A 17940-nucleotide genomic window follows, 5' to 3' on the forward strand; every position below is an offset into this window, starting at 1 on the left:
ATAAGCGCGATGTATTTCTAATACACTGGCACATTAAATACACAGACCAAAGTAGTCACCTTGTTCCTGAAGGTGCGGACATCATAGAATGTGAGGGACAAACCCGCCTCCTCAGTCATGCCACATACTGATAAAGTAAGTTCATCACAACTGAGAGCCAAGTGATGCAGAGCCAGATCCACATTAACCTCCGCCAATGCTGCTGTCCCCTCGACTAGATCACAGTGGAAAATTGGAGGGAAACGTAAGTAACATGAATGGAAAAAAAAATTATGACAATGTTGTGCAAAACTGATTGGATACATATTAAAATTAAAACTTGTACGGTCATATTCATACCTATTTCGTTGGCGTTACCGTCAAATTTATCAGACAGAATGACTTGAGTTAGGTAAACTTTGAATGTTTTGTGGAGTCCGACAAAAGTTAAACCAAATTTGTTTGAGATGGTAAGCAGACTAGTTCTTTCTTTGGGCAAATCTTCAGCAGGGTCAAAGACTCTTGTTTTCTTCATCTGACGAAACTGAAAGTCCTGAAAAAGAAAAACAAGCACTGCTTGTTACTTCAGGGTGAGCAGTTATGGGTGGTAAACATATGTGGTTCCAGTTCAATAACCGCAAACTTAACTAAACCGTACCTCCTTTTAGGAAGAAAAACAAGAATATATTGTCAACAATGCTAGACAACATGTGCGCAGCATTATAATTTAACAGGCACTTTTTTTTTTAAACTGCGAGTAACATAAAGCGGCATACTTGCCTTTTAAACAAGTATCTGTCTACTAACCTTGACTAGTTGTTACCAACACAAGTTACGTAAAGCCTCAAAATGAAAGTTAAAACCTTGGTTGATAGCCAACATGCTGTGCAGTCACGTCACGTTAGCTAACGATGCTAAGCTGCGTTGGTAACGTTCCAGTAAATGTATTGACACGTATTTAATGACTTTATTTCACACACACAGGATGTTGTTTATTAACACAACCTCAAGTTAACATCTATCAGTGAGCATAACGTTTAATGACGTAGCTTTAGCTAATGTGCTAATAGCTACCGTGCTAGCATTTAGTAGCTGGCTACAAACTGAGAAGATAAAAGTTGCTGGAACAGCTTTTTCTTGCCAGACCTTTAAACTCTTACCAAGGTCTCTAACTGCTATTTTTGTATAAGTTATCAATATCGCTCTGTAACCTAAATGTTTATGGGTTAGGGTTAACTAAGCCAAAACTTAAACCCAACCAGCTAAGCTAGCCAGAACCATTAAATATGAACTGACACAGTGCTAGCAAACATTAGCTCACACATGCTAACCTGTCAACACAACTTGTGGATAACAGCATACCTTCATTTCCCTCTCAGGAGGGGAGTCTGTGTCGTCACTCATTTTAAAGCACCAAGGCTGTTGCTTTTCCAGGCGATCTGTTGTGTTAGTTTATACCTTCCTTGTTTATATCTGAGACAAATTTCTGGTGAGCCACATTAGTCTGTCAGGAGCACACCGCGCGATTTTGCCATAAAAACGTCATAGCTACGTAGGATGACAAATTGATGCCAGAGCACCCCGAGGCTATGGATGTATAGCCTGAGACCACAACATACTCAGATACACTTAGATTTAAATAACTGCAATTTCTGCCAAAGCTGATATAGAAACATCGACACATCTTATTTGAGTATTTGGATCAAAATGTTATATACGTTTGAAAATAGCCACCCACCCTTGATGAATATCTTTGTCAATTAAATGTTAATGAATCATTTTATTTCTAGCCTACATATCTATTTGTTATGTATTTGTATGGCTAAAAGGAATGGGCCTTGGCTGTAAAAGAAAATATTTAGTTTTCACTTGTTTTCCTTTATCGTTTTCACATGATTTTTTTGTTTTGTTAATGTGATGTAAGATTGTATTAAAATCACTTCAAATAAATAAACCAGAAAAATCCTAAGACTACAACACTGAGCTCATACACAAAAGCTCCTTTACAAAATGGGGACAATATCTGGCTTATTTTGGAACTAGGTTGTTCCAAAATGTGTTACATGTAAAGACAAACACAAAAAAATATATTGAGTTCCAATGCAGATTTAAAAAAGACATAATTTAACACAAATTTATGAAAATATACCATTTGCCAAATCCCCAACAGCACTATCACCACACCATAACCGATGATTATGGGTTGTAGAGGTTCACTATATTTATGCCTTCTGTAAAAATAATTCTGAATTCTTATTGTGGCTTTCCAAAAAAGTCTCAATAGCCTATGTTAAGGATGATTTAAAAACTTTTGATAAGATAAGGCGTGATTGCCCTGCTTCTTGCCGATGTCCTCCTGCTATATTTCATATGAATCCGAATGTAATGCATTTCTACAATACATCACAACTTGCAAGAACTTCTCAAACAAGGTTTCTTGGAGTGAAATCTTAATAAAATGATTCTCTTGTGTAACGGGTATTTGGGTTAGCACTGGGCAAATCCCTCAAGGTGCACAGCTATCTTTAAGAAACAACCTAATAGCAACAGAGACAAAAGAGAGGAGGGCAGTGTATGGTGAAGTAAGGACTTTTATTAGAAAGCAGATTTTTCTGTATTGCATTTAAAGAAATCAGGTACTCTTGGACTACACAACTGAAACTGCTGATGGCAAATACCATGATGGGAATGAAAGGTAGATTCTTATGCAACATCAAAAGTGGCAACTTGCATTTCTGTTGTATATATTATTGATGCTTGAGTCAGAAGGCGCATACACATTTTAACATTTTTCATTTGAAACATAAAGCAGTATCAACACTGAAATTGTCCCACCCCAGTTTGCCTGGTCCAAGCCCTGTTGATAGTGAAGAACGTTACCATGATCAAAGTGTAGGGTTGCATGATAAGATCCTCTTTTTTCATATGGACATTGAGAGGTTACCAATAAGCCCAGACTTAGGACCAAGTTTCGGCCCAAGCTTACCAGAGCATTACAGATATGGTCCATGTCAACATGGGACAGCTCTTTTCACAAAGCACCAAGATATCAGTCAAACATCAGTCAGTCCTTGTTGCAGAGACACACACTTATAACCAAGAAGGCTGGAGTTAACAACTCCATGTCCCTCCACTCTGGAAAGTAAGCTAGCACAGACCAAAGCAAGCTGGAGAAAGACAAAGCAAATAACAAGAGCACAGCAAGTCATGTCAGATCTCCCATAATGCACTTTGGGTCTCATCCCTATTCTGATTGTCAGCGCTCTGAACACATGGCTTTAAAAGTTGCGTTTTCTCCTAATTCGCCAAACCCTTGGTTACTCTTTTCTCTCATTTTTCTAAGTAGTTCTAAAGTGCTGGCATTATGTTCAAGGACACATACATACACATAAAAACTTTTAGTGCATTTTTATGCTGAAGGTTCAACTGGGTAGTTAGTTTACGTATTCCACTCTTTATCACTACTTTGCTGTTATTACTATAATAGATTAAACTTGTTGCAAACATTCAATAAAAGGCCAGGGTGTGTAATAAAAAAATACAACCCTACTCATTGCAAGAGTCTTTGTTTGCTAACAGTGACAACAGTTATTCAGCATAAAATACATGTTACATAAAGATCAGAGGTTTCATTGGGTTAGAGTGAGTGTCTGAATGGCATGCATTTTATGATACAAGTGTCTCTTTGCATATGTATTGTTTTCAGGACAAACCACTCAATGGAACACAAACTACTGTGTCTATCAGTTTTACAGTAATGGGGGACCATGTAGAAAGTGAGTAACAATTTATTTGAAAAAGAAATTGTTGTGAAAACAGGTTCTTTTCAACTAACAATCCCATCTTATCTCTTTTCTTTTCTTCTTCTGAGAATATCTCAGTTTATAGTGCAACACCATTCATGTTCAAATTCACCCTGCCCAAGAAAAACAAAATAAAAGACCCGAAGCAGAAGAGAAGCAAGATATAGTATATTCCCTCAAAAATGTATGTATTTTTTTGGCCAGGACAGACATACAGTAAGGCAGACAAACAGTGGAGAAGCTGAAATGTAAATGCATCAAGGAAAATAAATGTAAAATGTTCATCTTGGATTGTTTTGTGAGGAAGACTATTCCAAAGTGAAGTTTCCCAAAAGCCTTATCTTAAATGTGAACAAGAAATACTATATAGGTCTGTCAATCGTATAAATAATGTGAAGATGTCAGTCCAGGGGATCCATCCATCTAGCTGATTAGCTGTTGAATGCATTTAAGTGCCATCTGTTATGAGTTTAAATGAATTGGGCAGGTGCATACAATCTCCATAAAGAATGAGATGATAGCAAACAAACAGTAAGAAGTGAATCAGTGAATTAAATATTAAATACATTATACTGAGCAAAGGTGCTTGGAGCCTAATTTTAGTAGGCACTGCTCCACACCCTTTTATCACTAGTGGAGTATATCAACGTTTCATTTCAAATTTCTCTGAGTTAAAGTCGTGGCCATGCAAAAAAAATCTGCCTGTTTGAAAATAGAACTAAAAGCATAGATTTATTGTGCATGAAAATACAAAGAGAAAAATACTGTAGAATAAACATATACTTACTGCACAGTACACTGGAGTACACAGGTTTAAATTTTTGGGGGGCAGGCTGATTAAACTTATTTTGTGATCTAAAGTAATAACTGTGAATTTAGTTTACTTTAATTATATACATTTGTGGAAGACTGTTGACAAAATCAGAAGTGCAGGCGATCCTTGCATAAAGTCCAATAGTTAAGGTAGTGGTTCCAATAAACAACTGAATATCTTTATTTTTCTCACAAGAGCAACTTTAGGAACTGAATCTTAATAAATTAAAAGTGAGATAAAGAAATAATTTGCAAAATCTTGAAGTCTATACAGAAAATGTCACGATCTCTCCGTTTTGTGAACACATATATGTCATTTCAACATTAGAGACACACATAACTATCAAAATATCTAAAAAATGAGGAGCTCGTTGGGATAAAAATAGAATAAACAATAGAGTTATAAAAGCCTGTACTCGAACCTCGCTCAGTTTTCGAAATACTCCCTGGTGTTAACAAATTTGGAAGACCAGTTTAAAAATCACTAAATCACTAAAGCTTTAGGTTTGAACATCATTTAGTCTCACAGTCAACTTAATGCTATATTACGGCCCATTTTTAAGTATGAATATGAGTTTACAATTGAGAAAAATGCGAGTCTTGACCATATTTGACCATATTCAATCAAGGCTTGGACCCTTCGGCAAAGCAGTGCTACAGTTTACATTCATTCTTCACATCAGCCATTCTATCACAGCCTTGTTTTATCGTGGATCACATTTCTTCCAAAAGAAAAAAAACTAAATACTGTAAACGTCATTATTATTATTACCTAGTGCAATTATAACCCTGTGTTTCTTGTGCAGGACCATCTTAAAGCTTCTCCTAAAGAATCCAAAACAAGATTACAACCTTTAAGGTGGCACAGCACTGAAGCATAAACAAACAGATCAAATATATCAGGGGCATATACTGTATTATTTTGCTTGGTTGTTAGCTTATACTATACATTTTTGCAGTGGAAAAAGTCTGATTAATTTTGCCAAAACTCCACTTAATTTGGTGGTCTGACCTTGTGATTAAATGTGCTTTGACACAGAGAAAAAAAAATACAACAGTGTATCTCTTAAAATCAATGCACAAAACAGGAAAGGAATGCTGTTTGGACTGTGTCCCTATGCATGGCAGAAAGCATGAAAACAGATATCAAAAATGAAAATGAGTATGACAAATACAGGTTTAAGTCCCTGTTCGACATTGCCTCACTCCGCCCCTTCCAAAATTTAGAAACAGTTATCTTCACAAAGACCAATTTTATCTTTCCAAACCCACAATCTCCCCATCAAATAAACAATCAGGGGGATGTGGAGGACATTTTCAGTCTTAAGTACAGTCACATTTTTGCCAAACTCCTTAGTTTTCCCACCCGTTAACATTTTTTGAGTGCAAATGCAATAAGCCAGCAGAAACTGCTCTTACTAGTTTTATTCAATAATTTACCCCCCAACCCCCCCAGGAAAAATAAACAGGATGGAAGCAGGACTATGTAGTCTTGGTGCCAATCACACCACCACATCAAGGTGAAACAGTGCTTCTTTCTTCTACCACTCAGTGTAGTGCACTTCCTCTTACCACTCCATATATTCAGTCTCCTCTACTCATGGTGACAGCACGATCCATAGTTAAAAAAGAAAATCCGATCGGTACTGTGTCAAACGCAGTCGATCCTGGGTCCCACCCAGGTCAGTTCTAACATGTGTCACACTGATGTCAGATCCCAGTGAGAAGTTGAAAAAAGTCCTTTAATGGCATATCTCGAGGCAACAGTAGCTGTTTTCTTATTTAGATGCAGGTTTGTGGCTTGTTGTTGTTTTCAATGATTCTCTGTATCCATTGTTTGTATTCATGCATGCAAGCTGGGATTTTAGTGCATGTTCTTGTTCATGTCTCTCTGTATCTCCAAGACAGAATGATGTAATTCAAAAGGATTTTTTCAAAGATAAAAAGCATTGTTACATTTCTTTTGGACGATGTATTTTTAATGCATCGGTGCAGCTATTAAAGGCCAAGTATCATAAGGTGAGAAATGTGCGCACGTGTGTGTGGATCTGTATGCGTGTGTGGTTGGGAGGGGCGATCTGGAGCAGACACAGGCATCACATTGACAACTTAATCCAATTTGTCACGGGCAAATATGCATGAAAACACAACTCCATGTGATAGATTATTTGTAGGATTGTCGAGAAGTCTTTAGCTTTTGCAGAAAAAGTTTTCCTCGTCTTTATCCTAAAAATGATGTGATGTTTAAACAGAAAGGAAAATTGTTCTGTATCATGGCAGTAATGCACTACTTGACCTTTAGTTATAATAAATTCTTTGTTATATATATATTTATACATATTTATCATACAGCAAAATAAGCTGACTATTTAAGAGAGCTTCGTTTCTCTGAACTGTTTTTCCCCAAGGGTACACGGGGTATTTTCAGATTTTTCCAGAAAACGGAATCATTTTACAAACCATTGTACCACACTCAATAAACTACCAGCAAAGCAGCGGTTTCTTTTGTTTTGCAATAAAATGATACATCATTGCAGCCATTTGTTCTGCTATCAGACCTTTGTATTATTGCTGCGGGTGCCAAAATACTAATGGGCAAATTCAAAAAAGGGATTGCGTGGCTTTTTCAGCCACTAAACCTGCATTAATACGACAGAGAGAAACTGTGTAATTCGCAAAAGCACCCGTTAAATGGTGAAATGCACCCCAAACTGCGCTGCCGAGCATATAGCGTCTCAGTGCTCCTGTGCTATTTGCACATATCTAAGTTAAGTGTTCCTGTGTGTTCTTGGCGCAAAGGCAACATTCATACTTTGCCACATGAATAAATGCAATCGGAGGCAAAAAAGGCAAATTGCACTCAGCTGCAAAACTTTATTATGTTTGCGCTGTAATATCATTAGCACAGTATCTTTAGTGAATGGGACTTGAGACGGGGCAGATCACGGTTGAAAGTGATGCGCAATTGATGGTGCTATCAGCAGCCGCAATCCATTCTTTGTGAATTCGTCCTGAGTAAATACTGAATATACTAAGAAAAGGGTGGAGCAGAAAGGGTTGATTTTGTGTGCTAATGCCATGCCTGTGTCTACTGCTACTATGAGTGATCTACTTCCACTATCAGTAAGTATGCGTGTACACAAGCACACATGTGCACATGCATGTGTTACAAATTCCTGTATAGTAAGATCTAGGAGCGCAGCTTTTTGTGCTGAAAAATTCCCGTTGAGGAAGCACCATAGACTGTTAATATTAATGGACAACGCATCCGGTTCGGCGAAGTGACCCACTTCTCACTTGATTTATTACCTCAGTAAACATTTTCATAATGAGTTTATGGTCTCAATCGCTAGTTTTAAGTCTTCTGCAACACAGAATGATGTTCATTTTTTGAATTATGGTCTCGTTGATTTTAAAATCGGCGATAAAGCAGGGGATGTTTTAGAGCGTGGCTATGATGTGATTGCCAGTGAAAGTGTGTAACGTAACCTAGAGTGTAAGAGTGTCCTCCCTCACTCCTCCCTCTCGTCTAAAATCGTCACAACCGCAACCAGGATGGCTGCACCCGTAACGGCAAACTCGACGATAGCAGATCTTCACAAACCAATGGGTGACATCACACATGCTCTGTCCATTAATATACAGTCTATGGGAAGCACATAGGAGAAGAAAGAGTGGTAGACGAGATGTTAGAGTTAGAGAGCAAGCAAAAGAAAATGCGGTGTTATACAGATTTCACAATGTGAGAGACAGCCCAAAGGGACATTCACTGTCCGTTCACCCTCAGACCTTGTCCAAAACCTTCCACTTCCTGCTCAGGCGGCGTGGCGCCACTATTGCCTGCCTCAGCTCCTGGGATCAAAGTTGGCGCCCCCAGTGATCCGTCTACACCCTCTAACCCAGATTCATCCTCCTCTTCCTCCTGTTCCTCCTGGACTACTCCTTCACCTTCAGCCTCTGCCCCAGCTGCCCCAGGCCCAGGGCTACCCTCTGTCAGCGGTGGGTGAGTCCTGAGAGGGTTCTTACGATCTGGATACAACCTTTGCTCTAGGGCCTTGAAGTCAGGCTCAAAGGGGAGGGGTACTCCTGGTTGAGAGGCACCCAGTGCCAGGCCCAGACCCACAGCAGCACCCATGCCCATTCCTGCACGGTACACCTCCATGCCGTCAGGCAGCATGGATTTGATCTTGGGCAACCATCGCTTGCGGACACGCCTCGCATTTGTGCACATGTCAGCAGCAATCACATTCATTTCACTCTCCTTGAAGTTAGGGTTGAAATTTTGACAGTAGACTGCAAAAGAGAGAAAACATCAACCTCAATCTAGAGAAATCTTTCTCTTTTAAAATTTAATCACATATATTTAATGATTTGGACAATAAACCTACGTTTGACAGCATTGAGGACCCTGCTGTCCAGGGGTTTCCCTACTGGGGTCACTAGTAGAAGAACGGATACCTGTCCCACAGCTATTGGCTAAAGTGTTTCTGCAGGGATACAGAGTCAACACCAGGGGGCAGAGTCAGCAACAGGCACATGCAGTAGATAAACATGGGAACACACAACCAAGGCATTGCACAACATGGCCACAGATGGAGTGTGAAAGTTGGTTTGAGACAACAGCGGTAGTGTTTGGAGTCATACAAAGAACTCAAATCTTACAGTAGGTCCTTATAGTCTCATACAAACTGTTCTGCTTAGGTGTGCATGTCTTTATACTCACCTATCAAAGAACGTGGCTAGCAGACGGCGAAGCAAGACTTTGTGTTTGATACCAGCACATAGATGACAATTCATCAGCTGTCCTCGGGTCATGAACACCTGTGTACCTGCCGGTTTAGAAGAAAAAAAACAATGGATTTGCTGAGAGAACTGTTCATATTACAATCCATTTATCTTTGCAGACTCTAGGGCTTTATCCTTTCTCGCTTTGGCCCAATTGCCAGTTCATCTTTTATTCTTTTGCTACATTTGAAATTCATGTTCAAAGATATCTTTAATGCAGTTAAACAAAGCTTCAGCTGTACAAAGTAACAGAAACCAGGAGAGGAATAGAAGTTGAAGGCCATAAAAACAGCACACTTCGTCTCGGGCGGTAAGCCGTCCACAAGCCGGGTATATCAAACTGTTTATTGCCCTGCCTTGAGGTGATTATCCCGTTTATTCTACTTCTTGCTTGCCAATATAATAAAACAATTCAAATACTTTAATAATTAGGCTTTTTTCTTATTCGTATTGCATGCTTATTAAATGTACACACTGTTTGAGTTCATCTCCTTCAAAAAGTAGTCCCCTTTAGAACTACGGTGAATAACGTTCAGCTGTAGCTAATTAGTTTCTATAGCGGCGATAAAGCAGGGGATGTTTTAGAGCGTGGCTATGATGTGATTGCCAGTGAAAGTGTGTAACGTAACCTAGAGTGTAAGAATGTCCTCCCTCACTCCTCCCTCTCGTCTAAAATCGTCACAACCGCAACCAGGATGGCTGCACCCGTAACGGCAAACTCGACGATAGCAGATCTTCACAAACCAATGGGTGACATCACACATGCTCTGTCCATTAATATACAGTCTATGGGAAGCACATAGGAGAAGAAAGAGTGGTAGACGAGATGTTAGAGTTAGAGAGCAAGCAAAAGAAAATGCGGTGTTATACAGATTTCACAATGTGAGAGACAGCCCAAAGGGACATTCACTGTCCGTTCACCCTCAGACCTTGTCCAAAACCTTCCACTTCCTGCTCAGGCGGCGTGGCGCCACTATTGCCTGCCTCAGCTCCTGGGATCAAAGTTGGCGCCCCCAGTGATCCGTCTACACCCTCTAACCCAGATTCATCCTCCTCTTCCTCCTGTTCCTCCTGGACTACTCCTTCACCTTCAGCCTCTGCCCCAGCTGCCCCAGGCCCAGGGCTACCCTCTGTCAGCGGTGGGTGAGTCCTGAGAGGGTTCTTACGATCTGGATACAACCTTTGCTCTAGGGCCTTGAAGTCAGGCTCAAAGGGGAGGGGTACTCCTGGTTGAGAGGCACCCAGTGCCAGGCCCAGACCCACAGCAGCACCCATGCCCATTCCTGCACGGTACACCTCCATGCCGTCAGGCAGCATGGATTTGATCTTGGGCAACCATCGCTTGCAGGACACGCCTCGCATTTGTGCACATGTCAGCAGCAATCACATTCATTTCACTCTCCTTGAAGTTAGGGTTGAAATTTTGACAGTAGACTGCAAAAGAGAGAAAACATCAACCTCAATCTAGAGAAATCTTTCTCTTTTAAAATTTAATCACATATATTTAATGATTTGGACAATAAACCTACGTTTGACAGCATTGAGGACCCTGCTGTCCAGGGGTTTCCTACTGGGGTCACTAGTAGAAGAACGGATACCTGTCCCACAGCTATTGGCTAAAGTGTTTCTGCAGGGATACAGAGTCAACACCAGGGGGCAGAGTCAGCAACAGGCACATGCAGTAGATAAACATGGGAACACACAACCAAGGCATTGCACAACATGGCCACAGATGGAGTGTGAAAGTTGGTTTGAGACAACAGCGGTAGTGTTTGGAGTCATACAAAGAACTCAAATCTTACAGTAGGTCCTTATAGTCTCATACAAACTGTTCTGCTTAGGTGTGCATGTCTTTATACTCACCTATCAAAGAACGTGGCTAGCAGACGGCGAAGCAAGACTTTGTGTTTGATACCAGCACATAGATGACAATTCATCAGCTGTCCTCGGGTCATGAACACCTGTGTACCTGCCGGTTTAGAAGAAAAAAAACAATGGATTTGCTGAGAGAACTGTTCATATTACAATCCATTTATCTTTGCAGACTCTAGGGCTTTATCCTTTCTCGCTTTGGCCCAATTGCCAGTTCATCTTTTTATTCTTTTTGCTACATTTGAAATTCATGTTCAAAGATATCTTTAATGCAGTTAAACAAAGCTTCAGCTGTACAAAGTAACAGAAACCAGGAGAGGAATAGAAGTTGAAGGCCATAAAAACAGCACACTAATAATTGTTTTTTGCTTTCTTTTCAAAACCATCTCTTTCACATTATTGTGTACTGTATGTTACATGCAGACTACAGAACTGAATAACCCGTTTCCACTGGGGTTTTTCAATTACATCACTATCTGATTGAATCTGAGCATGCGGTAACGTTTTGAACTCTTGTACCAAAAAGTTTGGGATTGATTACTGATTCTAACATGCATCTTCATGCGTCTGTAAAGTTCACTGGGAAGTATTCAGACTCTATTCTTTTGTGTGAAAAGATTTAATATTAAATTGATTAAACGTTTTGCCCTGTTCCTTTGTATGCATTATATTAGCTACATGTTGAACAGTACCTGGTCTCTATGAAAGTCTATGGTCTGACTGCCAAGAGCGACATCTGACAGTCAGACCAAAGAGTTCAGTTTTTGTTTCATCATACCAAAAAAATCCTTTTCCTCATGCTCTCAGAGCCTTGTAAGGGCCATTTGGCAAACTCCCGGCAGGCTGTCATATGCTTTTTACTCCAGAGTGACTTCTATCTAGTCACTCTACCATAAAGGCCTGATTGATGAATACTGCAGAGATGGTTGTCCTTCTGTCACGGTCCTCAATCTCTGCAGAGGAACTCTGCAGCTTTGTTTTGTCCCTTTGAGATCACCACAGTCACGCGGCTCAAAACCACTATATCGGCCATTCAGAGTCTGGTTGAAAGTGATTTGGACGCTACTAAATGGTGTTTTCATCAGAATTCAATTGAATGTTATTGACATCTAAACATAGTTTAACCAAAATATTGTAATAACATGGTTTACCACAATGTATATTTGAGCTAGAGATGACCAGAGATTAACCTCTGACTGCAGTCTCATATGGGTCAAATGCAGGTGGAATACATGCGTCTCCTGCATAAAAAGGGATAGTAGTAAGGGTCACTGGGTTGTGGGTAACCTGCTCAATCAATGGCCTCTTTGCACAGTTACTGACTTTGGTTGGTTGGGTTTTCTTTTTCACAATGCAATAGCTGGAGTTCTCTTGTGTCCTGAATCTTTAGTTGAAATTAATTCAGTCAGTTTAAGTTGACCAACTATTGAATTTTAAATTATCTAAATGTGGAAAAAAGTGGAGGTATGAATACTTTCCAATCTCACTGCATACAAATCATTCTCCATATGTGTGCATGTGATAATATGTGAGCAAGTAAATCTGTGTGAGTGGATGCATGTGTTTAATTGTTTGTTTGTGTGTGCCTACCAGCTACCAATTCCAGCTTCTCCCCAGGGTCCCCCTCAGTGTAGAGCTTAGGGTGGCAGCGGTAGCCTATCTGGCTGATGAGGCTTGCAGGCAGCGCCACCAGGTCCCTGCGGATCAGCACACAGTTGCGGCTCTCCAAGGCCAAGGGCATCGCTGCCATCTCTGGCTTGTCCTGGACTGATTAATTCAAGCGAGAACAGACATGTGTTCAGAAAGCTTTTTCTTACACAGCAAAACAGAAATAGATAAATGTGTATGCATCAATATAATTATCAGACTATAAACTACAGAAAAGACCATCCCATACCCACTGTGCTCTCTATTTAAATATAGGCTAAACATGTAATTAGTAAAGCAGGTTGGTGTAATCTCATACAAGCATCTTATGTTTCATAAATGTATTAGAGCATTCCAAGTGTATCACAGAAAAGTAATGATGCTGCATCAGCAACTTGAGTTTTGGAGGGGGACATTTCCAAAGCTGGGTGTTAGGTTCTTACTCCCAAAATTGTTTTTCCCTAACCTCTGAGATGACTTGCAGATACATGCAAACACATGCATGTGCAAACACACATAGAGAACAGGATAAATGAATCCATTAATTGCCAGACACATGCACACAGTGTATACACAAAAGTCTGGATTATTGCATTTGCATGTGCATTTACACTACAGTATACACACAAACCACACACACACACACACACACACACACACACACACACACACACACACACACACACACACACACACACACACACACAGGAAAGAAGTGCATGGTTCTCAAATATCCCACAATGTCACCCTGGGGTGCTCTGACTGATTGCAGATAGCGTGGATTTCATAAATATCTGAAACTCTAGAATTTGACAAACCTGTGTGATGCCTTTGAGCTGCAGGATGCTAAGAATGATGGAAGGTGTTTGTGTGTGTGTGTGTGTGTGTGTGTGTGTGTGTGTGTGTGCGTGCCTGCATGTGTGTGCACATCCATGTGTGAGTTTGAGTGTGTAGTATTGTCTGTGTTTATGTGTGAATGCATACACGACTAAATATACTGTAGCATCTGCACCTGCACCTGCATGTGTAGGCAAAACTGTACCAGTATGAAAACTATAACAAAAAGCAGTAGAGACCAGCTGTTGTAGCAATGATAAGGCGTGTGTTGTTGGTCACGATGCACCCCAATCATAACTCCATAAAGCTATCTTTATGCTGAGAGAACCCACACATACACTGGAGGCACACAATCCTGCTTTTTCAAGATGCTCAGGATACATGATTTATGAAAGATTAGTTAACTGGGATGAAATCAATGTGAATCAGTTTTTATTTTTGTTGCACAATACATAACAAGTCTGGACAAGGAGCAACTATGTTCCATAAACCCTACATTCATCGGTAGCTTTATATTTCTGCAAGTCATGCAGAGTTTTACTTTTAGATCGGTCTGATATCAAATGAATTACCTCCATCTGAGCCAAGGGCAATTGGGAAAGCAACTCACTTACTGAGATCTTACATGACTAGAAAGATTTTGAAGACACTGACGAGAGGACATTGACCCAGGGTTGAAATGAAAATTATCTTGATTTTGACCAGTTTTTCCTTAACTTTAATTTACTTGAGTTAAGAGTAAATACGATAATAGTCGATATCGTGGAATAAAATATTTTTGAATCGCATTTTTCATAAGATACAAATGTAATATTAGTTTATGACTATAACTGAGAACATACTGTATTTTTTAGAAGTTTTTAATGATGAAAAACATCCAAAGTAAAGCTTCAGTGATGAGTGCTCTCCACCAGATACACCAAAGCACTGCAACACTTCACAAAGATGCTATAAAAGCATCAGTATAACATAATACTCACTCCCGTAGGGGTTAGCTGAACGTCCATAGAGATGACTGTAGGCATCCTCTGTGATCCCATCATAGGGCTCTTCCTCAAACTCCTCATCCTCATTCTGGTAGGATGTAGGACTGTCAGTGGTTGGCAGGCTGGACGCTCCAGGACTGGACCTTTCAACTCCTGATCCTCCTCCTGCTCCACCCCCACCGGCCCCTTGAAGGTGATACGGAGGCATACCGGGGATGGGGGTCCCACCAGCTGTCGTGTAAAACAGTGAACCGGCCCTCGCCAGCCGACTTCCCAACTCCGAAGACGAAATCTTGCTTTGCATTAAAGGTATTGTCAAGGGTGTCGGGTCACCCCCTTCTAGTTTAATCTTACGTTGTGGCATTAGAAGGGATGGAGACCAGCCCGGGGTTCCCAAAAGGGCAGCCACCGCTAAGCCGTTACCATTATTACAAGGACTCTGCGGCTCGGATCCTGTTTCCTCTAAAGACCCTGCTGTTTGCGAGTCACAGTGAGGTGAGTTTGCCTTGAACATTAGGTCCATGCCTCTTTCAACTATATGCTGAATTTGGAGGTAGCCAGCTGTGTACATGACCACCAGCTGTTCACTAGCTGCCATTGTTAGCTTCCCTGTATAGCAGAAAGTGAGGATCTGCTCAAAGCAAGCAGGTGTGACTGAGGAGGGCAACTCAAACTGGCTCTTGGTGGAGCTGCTGAAGAGGTCACGAAAGTAGAGGCTGCTGGCAGCCAAAACGGCCCGGTGGGCTTTGAAAGCCTGACCTGGTTGATGGAAATAACAGAACAGAAAAGAAAAGAAGTTGAGAATATTGATACAAATTATGAAACATTTCAAATTTCTGTAACTGAAATCTCCAGATTAACAACTAACTAACCTTTGACCAGGATGGATACATCGCAGTAGTGTCCCAGCAGGCGCTGCTCATTAAGGGAGCCCAGAACTGTAGCTCCAAAGTTTGGGATCTCCACATGGAGCAGCTGGGACATGTTGGCCGCAGAGGAATAGGAAGATGGGGTTTCAGATATTTACTGCAGACTCTGCCACTGAGAGAGACATCTGTGAAAAAAAACAAAAAAGGTATGTAGAATGCATTGGGAAAACAAGGAATGCAGTGATAAAGATGGAGTGAAAAGACAATGCATGAAAGATGACAAGGGATGCCAGAGGGAGGTGGAGGGGCGAGAAGAGAAAATTCAGAGAATCTTAAAAGAAAAGAAAGAGCAAGAATGAAAATAGAGTTGAGATGAAGTGAGAAAATGAATACAGTTGTTGAGGGAGAAGTGAGAGGTGTGTGAAAGAGAGATGCATATTCAGCGATAGTGGGTGAGAGAATAGAGGCAAGAGAGAGAAGGAGTCGATTCAGTCCACATATAAAAAAAAATGCTGTGCCTACTGTATATGAGGACGCTGTGAAATACCTTAAGGCTATGTATTGTTTAACATGGATTAAATTCCAAGAAACCTGAACTCATTCAATGTATTGCACTTAATGTATCAAGCATGAACTTTGATGACTTGTAATTCAGCCTTGACAACAACTTATCCAAGGGGGGAAACCACACTAAATACAACCCGTTTTTCATTTCAGAGTTAAGAGATACTCCTTGATTTCGCTGACTCTATATACCGTTGTCAGCATTTGTCCTCTTTCTAAACTCTGGCTCGAAAACAAAACAACACAACTCACGTCATACACACAATTTCACACTGACTTTAATAACTTTGTATAGTTTCACCTTCTTTCCTTCCCTGAACCTTGTTTCATTGTTTTTCTTCTCCCCACCAACGCACACACACACACACACACACACACACACACACACACACACACACACACACACACACACACACACACACACACACACACACACACACACACATATATATGCACTGGTTTCATTATTAAGCAATGCTGCAGAACAGTTTCCAGGAATACAAACTGAAAAAAATGTCACCGCCTCTCTCTCACACACACTCTCGCTCTCTCTCCCACTTCATGCACTCCATAAAGACAGGCATGCACTCTGGCTTACTTACATAAAAGTGTGCAAGTCTAAACACACACACACACACACACACACACACACACACACACACACACACACACACACACGCTGCATAGGGAAATGACTGTGTACTCTGGCACACAAGCACTCACCTGGAGAAACTAGCACACGACTTTCCTCTGCTTACATTCTTTCACACATGCACAAATGCAGAGAAAAGCGCTCACAGTTATCCCAGACAGTTCAGACCTGTGTAAGCCAGTCTTCTGGTTAAAACACACCATGGAGCCTTGGCACACACTAGCACACCAGCAGCAGGACAGAAGAGGAGTAGTTAGAGATGGAAGGAGAGCACTCTGATGTACTCCGTCTGGTTGACTCTCTCTTTCAATTAAAGTGTCATTCCCACTGTCTCAAAGATGATTTTCTTTCTGCAGTCTTGACTGACTTTTCCTCTGTCTGTCTTCCCCAGCCTAGCTTCTATCTCTATATGCTCCAAAGCCCCATTCTCTCTGCTCACGGTCTGTTCTAGCGTTGTCTTAAAGCCTCCCTCTGCCTCCCTGTCATTATCTCTCTCTGGTTCTCTCCCCTCTCTCTATTCTCCAAGGGTTGAATTCAACAAGTGCCGCTGTAGAGAGAGAAAGAGAGAGAGAGAGCGAGAAAGAGAGAGAGCAAGAGAGAGAGGGAGAGAGAGAGAGGGAGAAAGAGAATGGGGAGAGAAAGAGAGCAGAGCGAATCAATGATGAAAGGAGTGGGAGGCTCAGTGTGTGCGTGTGTGTGCATGTGTCTGCGCGCGTGTGTCTGATCAATGCAGTATCTATACGTCGCAGGGAGTGGGAGGGAGAAAAAAACACAGGCTACAGTTACAGACGGAGACAGAGACTGGGCAGAGCTAGAGAGAAGCAAAGAAGGGAGGGAGGGGAGAGTTGAGACAGAGAGAAAGTCATTTGAGGACAGTACGAGTAGAGAAAGACAATTAGGTTGAAGCAACTTCTGCCACTTGCCCCTGGACACAGATTCCTATATGGTCTAACAGAAAGGGGTGGGGGGGGGGGGATGACTAAGACAAAAGAGAAATGAGAAAAGCGTACCGAGGTCATAGCCACTATTAATTAATTAAACATCCAATAGTGAAACTTCTGAAATCCCTGTTTGACGCAACTCTGGAGAGAATGCGTCACATCATTTTATAATGTGCACTATTGATTATTTAT

At 41.0% G+C, this 17940-nt stretch overlaps 2 protein-coding genes across 4 annotated transcripts in view; both read right to left on the reverse strand.

Annotated features, from left to right (window-relative positions):
• The window catches only part of nup214 (nucleoporin 214), a 36579-nt gene extending 35058 nt beyond the window's left edge, over window positions 1–1521 (reverse strand). For all 3 annotated transcript variants that reach the window (XM_078272277.1, XM_078272276.1, XM_078272275.1), the window contains exons 1-3: window positions 1342–1521; window positions 340–532; window positions 60–214 (exon numbers count right to left, since the gene is read on the reverse strand). In XM_078272277.1, the coding sequence (XP_078128403.1) occupies window positions 60–214; window positions 340–532; window positions 1342–1383 (390 nt within the window). In that variant the 5' untranslated portion in view covers window positions 1384–1521. The remainder of the gene's footprint in view (window positions 1–59; window positions 215–339; window positions 533–1341) is intronic.
• Window positions 1522–2552: 1031 nt separating this feature from the next.
• nacc2 (NACC family member 2) lies at window positions 2553–15776 on the reverse strand. Its single transcript, XM_078272280.1, has 6 exons — window positions 15595–15776; window positions 14717–15481; window positions 12843–13019; window positions 11244–11349; window positions 10910–11007; window positions 2553–8888 (listed from the first exon to the last, which is right to left on the reverse strand). The coding sequence occupies exons 1-6, from the start codon at window positions 15704–15706 to the stop codon at window positions 8362–8364; spliced, it is 1785 nt and encodes a 594-aa protein (XP_078128406.1). The 5' UTR covers window positions 15707–15776; the 3' UTR covers window positions 2553–8361.
• Between the last annotated feature and the right edge of the window lie 2164 nt (window positions 15777–17940).

Source organism: Sander vitreus, chromosome 16, assembly GCF_031162955.1.
Source record: "Sander vitreus isolate 19-12246 chromosome 16, sanVit1, whole genome shotgun sequence".
NCBI classification, from domain to species: Eukaryota; Metazoa; Chordata; class Actinopteri; order Perciformes; family Percidae; genus Sander; species Sander vitreus.

What these genes read in the sequence shown, in the direction of transcription:
- nacc2 (XM_078272280.1), bottom strand. Translation starts at nt 15,706, where the DNA reads ATGTCCCAGCTGCTCCATGTGGAGATCCCAAACTTTGGAGCTACAGTT. An exon ending in TTCAGCTAACCCCTACGGGA is followed by an intron (nt 13,020 to 14,716) that starts GTGAGTATTATG and finishes TGAATTAATCAG; the next exon opens with TCCAGGACAAGCCAGAGATG. An exon ending in GAAGCTGGAATTGGTAGCTG is followed by an intron (nt 11,350 to 12,842) that starts GTAGGCACACAC and finishes CTAAACCGGCAG; the next exon opens with GTACACAGGTGTTCATGACC.